General features: G+C 38.6%; 1 protein-coding gene across 1 annotated transcript in view; it reads right to left on the reverse strand.

The window, feature by feature from the left end:
- The window catches only part of LOC102831656 (chromosome unknown open reading frame, human C1orf101), a 274,431-nt gene that overhangs the window by 124,473 nt on the left and 143,554 nt on the right, over positions 1-6,404 (reverse strand). The window contains exons 10-11 of the mRNA XM_006871286.1: positions 5,803-5,861; positions 2,602-2,677 (exon numbers count right to left, since the gene is read on the reverse strand). Of these exons, the coding sequence (XP_006871348.1) occupies positions 2,602-2,677; positions 5,803-5,861 (135 nt within the window). The remainder of the gene's footprint in view (positions 1-2,601; positions 2,678-5,802; positions 5,862-6,404) is intronic.

The raw sequence follows: 6,404 nt of genomic DNA on the forward strand, positions 1-6,404 counted from the left end.
CTTAGTAGTGTTGAGAGATTTATCTTCTAGCTCACTAGTTCTGGCTTCTATCTCTTTGATTCTATTCCTTTGCCCTTTCAGTTTATTGTCCATTTCTGATAGTCTATTATTAATTGTTTGGACCTCTTTCTGTAGGTTTTGCATTGTATCTATTTTATTTGATTGTTCTATTTTATTTTATTTGCTTGTTTTATTTTATTTTATTGTTCCTGTAGTGCTTTCCTGACTTCTTTCTTATTTTTCTCAACTCCATTGTATAGTGTTTTGATAATCATTTCTGTGAATTCCTGCTCAGGCATTTCCAAAGGCTGCCTATCTTCCAGTATCCAGCTTATTTTCCTCAGTCACTTTATCTCATTTCTGTACATGTGCTGATATGGTCATCTGCTTTGGTTTTGGGGCATATTCAGGAGTTATCTGTGGCCTTAATATTTAGATGGGTATGTACTTTGGTATTTTTTATGCTTTCTGATTGCCTCCAAGTTGATGTGATCAAGAGATGGGCTTCCCTTTTCACTCTTCTTCCTGAGAAATTTCAAGATGCCACTGTTTATTGTTGTGACATAACTCAGGATTTAATTTTTGGCTTATTTCCTTTTTAGTCTGCCTGTCCTGCACCACAATCCCTGTTCAGTCCTTTTTCCTAGTGATAAACAGTTCCAGGTTGGCTGTGGCCATTTCGCGGTGCCGTTTGGCTTTAAGTGGAAACTGTCACTTAAAATTTCTAGGAGATCTGTGCACATGTATAATAGGACCCTCCAGGGGTGGAAGTGGGGTGTCCACACTCTCAGGCACACCCTCTAGTCAACAGAATGGAGGTGTGCAGACAGTGAGAGATCAATGAACAGATACCAAAAAACAAGAATGTCCACACCTTTCTCTCCATGTTTCTGTCAGGTGTCCATGGCTGTTCTGATCCTTCCCCCACTTGGTCTCACCCAAGATGGTGGCTCCGGGAGCAGTTGAGCATCTTGAATTAGAAAGCAATGGATTTCTTGTTTCTGCTGCAAATTCCCCTAGCTGTAAGCCTTCCAACCTTCTAAATATTCCTTTATATGTGGTTTAGAGTTCTGGCACCATCCCCTGAACCTGCTTGAGCCGGTATTCTGTGTTGTTGCTGGCGGAGCTCCTCACTGCACTGCTTCCTGATCCGCCATCTTGTTTGTTCTCTGCTATTCTCTCTTAAGATAACATATGTTTATCCTCACAGCAGATACTCAGTCTTTTTGTGTTCACAACTCCCAGTAGTGACTGAAACATAGAAACACAGTAGACTGAAAATACACTTTTTAAAAATGAATAAATGATTGAATTGTTTGAAGAATGAAGGATAGATATGGCATGTTTTCTGGCAAACAATATCCAACTTTAGGTGTTCCCATTCCCTTCAGTTTTGTTGTGGTTGTTAGGTATCGTTGAATCGACTCTGATGCATAGCTACTTTGTGTATAGCAGAATGAAAGGCTGCCCAGTCCTGTGCCATCGTCTCAACAGCAGTTACATTTGAACCCAGTGTTGTAACCACTCTATTAATCTATCTCATTGAGGATCTTTCTTTTTTTCACTGACCCTCTACTCACTAAGCATGAAGTCCTTCTTCAGGGATTGGTCCCTCCTGATTTCCAAAGCCAGTGAGACAAAATCTCACCATCCTCACTTTTAAGGAATATTCTGGTTGCACTTCCTCCAATAATGATTTATTCATCCTTCTGGAAGTCCATGGTATATTCAATATTCTCTACCAACATCATAATTCAAATCAGTCAATTTTCCTTCAGTCTTACTTTTTCATTGTCCAGCTTTTGCATGAATGGGAAGTAATTGAAAGCATCATGACTTGGGCAAGCAGATTTATTGTCATTTAATTTCTTACCTACTGCTTCCATGGGCATTGATTGTGGATTCAAGTAATAATGAAATCCTTAACAACTTCAGTCTTCTCTTCGTTTATCATGATGTTACGTACTGAGCCAGTTATGAAGATTTTTGTTTTCTTTAACACATTTTTAATTATCCTAAAAAAATTAGTACCTTTATATTTTTATTATGCTTATATATTTTCCTTTAGATGTTAAATTTACTGAAGGCAGAAATCTGAACTTCTGTTCTGAAAGTAAATTAGACAAAGTAAAGTGGGAGACAGTTTTACAGCATGATTAATATAATTGAGACCACTAAATAGTATACCTGAAAAATGTTAAATTGGTAAATGTTGTGTTATATTCTTTACAACAACAATAATAAAAAAATATAATAATGCTATTTCTCCAGTAAAACATTACAAAATGTTGCCAGGAAATAGGGGAATCCTGGTGTGGCACTGTGGGTTTATGTGCTAGACTGTAAGGTCTATTTGAACCACAAGGTCAGCATTTCAAAACTGTCAGCATTTCTGCAGAAGAAAGATGAGGCTTTCTGCTCCTGTAAAGATTCACATCCTCAGAAGCCCTATATAGGGTTGCTATGGGTTGGAACAAACTCGATGGCACATAACAACAACAGCATTGTATGGAGGTGATATGCGTTACTGTATTATTCATAGTTTACCACCTATCAATACTTGAAATACATTTTTTTATCATCTGTCTATATATCACTTACCTTTAAGGATGCTGTACATGCTTTTGAATGTTTACTAGGCTTAATATGATAAAGCATCGTACCCGATGTCTGGTCTCTAAGAGAAACAACCCATATAGATTAGTACAAAATCACAAGACAGGTGGATATGAATCTGCCTTGTGGAGACAGATGTAAAGTCCCATGTATACTATGGGATTGAACCTACCACAAAGAGTTCTAGAGGTCTGGAGGGTATGGTGGTAACTGCTTGATCTAGGCCCTACAGATTCTCCCACACCTCCTGTTGATGCCCTTGGAACAATACAGAGTAAGTTATGAAATTAATTTCTGAGACACATTAAGCTGCATAATATGACCTGGTAGTCTCAAAAGATAGGTTTGTGTTCAGGCAAATGTGAGGATTCAAAAATAGCAAAAGAAGATGCGTACTTTTCCAGGGGGAAACAAATACACACAAAAAAAGGATTACAAATATTAGTCCTGTGTCTTTCAGTATTCATTATGTTTTTATATTTACCAATTTATCATATAAAACATAATATATACAGATAGTACATTTTAAACAACTCTACTGTGTTCCATTAATTCTAAAACTGATACCTTAGAAATCAGGACACATCTTATAATTATGGTGTCTTACAAACATAATAGCAAATAGTTAAGCACTCAACTTCTATCTGAAAGGTTGGTGATTCACATCCATCCAAGGCACCTTGGAAGACTGACCTGACAATCTGCTTCTGAAAGGTCACAGCCTTGAAAACCAGTAGTCCATAAAAATACAAGTGATCTTAAGATTTGATGACATCTTTGCTAAATTCAGTAGTATCATATTTAACTGTGGTGGCTGATGGTCACCGAGGGGTCAGTTCTGCCTCCTAGCAACCCTGTGTAGGGTTTCTGAGGCTGTGAATCCTTATGGGAACAGAAAGCCTCATTTTTCTCCCACGGAACTACTGGTAATTTTGAACTGCTGACCTTGATGTTTAGCAGCCCAACTTGTAAACACTTGGCTACCAGAGCTCCTTATATATATCTGTAAAGGACACTAAAGTAAATATTGCATCTTCAATTTCCCCCTTGTAGATAGATTTACTTTTCTACGATGTCTGATTTCAAAGTTTTTCATATTTTCACTGACCTAAAGTTTCCTGGACAATTTTATATCTGTTCTACAGCTACAGAATTCTAATAGCCACAAAAACAAAACAAAACAAAACCCCCAAAGATTAGATTAATGAACATGAATTAATTAACAAACATTAATTAATTAATAAACATTAGCTGAATGAAGAGAAAATTTGGTGGGTAAAGGGAAAAGGGATGAATGGTCTCTGATTACTATGTGAAAAGTAGCATTTTCTGTGGCACAAAACTCAAAATAATAAAAATGACCAGGCTTACTGGTCAGATGAGACTGGTGACAGCCTGAGACTATGGCCCCTGTCGTGCATCAGGTCTGGAACTAAAGTCGCCCCCATGGTTCAGTTTTCAACCAAGAATGTGTAGGTCATTAGGGGTGACAACAACATTAATGGGGGATGCACACTATAGAACAATCAACCGTTGGGTAACCCCAAAGTCTGAGGTTCAAATCTACCAGTTGCTCCTCAAAAAGTGTATACAGGGTTGCTATGAGGTGAAGCTGACTTGAAGGCACTTAAACAACAACAACTAGAAATAATGGTCCACGAGAAGAGTACGTCACCCTTCTTGTTCACCATGTATTTTAAACACTGAGAAAGTACTTGGCATAGAGTCTGTACTCAAACTCACTTGGACTAGAGGCAGATTGAAAAAAAAAAGGACTTAAACCCTATAAAAAAATGACACTTTTTCCAGAAAATATTGAGTCAGGTAATATGTTATTGTTGTTAAGTGTCGCTGAGTCAGTTTCAACTCATAGGAACCCTGTGTAGGGTTTCTGAGGAAAAGCTGGTGGATTTGAATTGTCGACTTTGTGGTTCAAAACCAATTCACAGTCTAGTGCTTTAACCTATAGCACCACACCAGGACTCCAGGTAATATGTTGTTAAGTGCCATCGAGTTGGTTCGGACCCACGGTGACCCTGTATAGGGTTTCCGAGGAACGGCTGGTGAGCTTGAACTGCCGAACTTGCAGTTCAAATGGCTTTGCAGTCTGGCTCATTAACCCACAGTGCCACACCAGGACTCCCAGGTATATGGGCAACCATAAAACCAATTTGTCACTGAGTAGGCAAATCCATGTGTTTCAGAACAGAGCTGTGCTCCACAAAGTCTTCAGTAGATGACCTTTCAGAAGTAGATTGCTTTTTCTTGAGATGCCTCTAGGTAGACTCAAATCTCCAACCTTTTGGATAGCAGCCAAGCTCCAAAACCCTTTGCACCACCCAGGGACTCCAAGGACAGCCATATAAATATCTCAAGACAGAATTCCAGACTGATCGTCTTCCTTTGGAAATTCTAAGTCCTTTTGTTGTTACTGTTAAGTCCTTCGTTGTTGTTGTTGTTAAGTGTCATTGAGTAGATTCTGACTCAATTCACAGGGACCCTGTACAGGGTTTCCAAGGTGCAGCTGGTGAGTTTGAAATGCCAATCTTGCAGTTCAAACCAGTCTTGAGGTTCAGTGCTTTATCCTACAGCATCACACCAAGAAGGTACCTTATTCCAAGGGTAAAAAGTGGTAAAGGAGCTCTGGTAACGTAGTGGTTATGAATCGGGCTGCGAACCACAAGATCCGCAGTTCGAAAATACCAGCTGCTCCGTGGAAGAAAGATGAGGCGCTCTGCTCCCGTAAAGATTTACAGCCTCGGAAACCCTGTTCAGGGTAGCTATGGGTCGAAACCAACTCGATGGCACTTAACAAAAACAATGAACATTTAAACCTTTTTGTTATATTAGAGTTCTTGTTTTTGCTTAAGGATTGTACGGCAAGACTTTGGAATGAGAATTAAGGATAAAATATGCTTAAAATGTTCTCCCCAACCCCCTCTATCTTCTTTTTGAATGAATGAGAACCTTCAGAAAAGTTAGTTTTCCATTTAACTACAATGGGTAGTTCACAGTTTTATACAGTTAAATATTAATTTCACATCTCTTCACACAGTTCAAGGAATCTGAATGATGGATATATATATATATATAGAAATGAGGCGATTTAAATAGATGAAAAATCTACAAATCAATAACCTGAGTAGATATTTAATATTGAAAAGGTTTTTAAAAAATTATACTTACTGTAACTTGAAGTAATCATCTGCTCCCTCATAATCTACCATCTGAGTAAAATTTGTTAACTAAAAAAGAAAACAAAGTTTATGTATCCACAAAGACAGTATTCTACACATTACTTTTGTGAGGAGCAATTGGCCTATAGTTTATAGTTGTTGTTAAGTGCCATAGAATCAGTTCCAACCCACAGTGTCCCTGTATAAAGTTTCCAATGAGCAGCTGGTGAGCTTGAACTGCCGACCTTGTGGTTCAAACTGACTTTGCAGTCTAGTGCATTAACCCACAGCACCACAGCAGGACTCCAAAAGCTCTTTAGTGGCCATCTAGGGTGCAACTATTGGTCTCTCATTGTGTGAAGAAAAGAAGAGTGAAGAGAATGGACTAAAGGAACATGTGAACAACAGTCTCCACAACCCTGAAACCAGAAGAACTAGATGGTGCCCAGCCACCACTACCAACTGCTCTGAAAAGGATCACATTAGAAGGCCCTGAATAGAGTGGGAGAAAATGTGGAACAAAACTCAAAATTATAAAAAATACTGGGCTTACTGGTCAAAAAGAGCCAGGAGAAACCCAGCATGATGGCCATCAGGGTTCTCTGAGGTCTG

This window comes from Chrysochloris asiatica, unplaced genomic scaffold (genome assembly GCF_000296735.1).
Source record: "Chrysochloris asiatica unplaced genomic scaffold, ChrAsi1.0 scaffold00165, whole genome shotgun sequence".
In the NCBI taxonomy this organism is placed as follows: Eukaryota; Metazoa; Chordata; class Mammalia; order Afrosoricida; family Chrysochloridae; genus Chrysochloris; species Chrysochloris asiatica.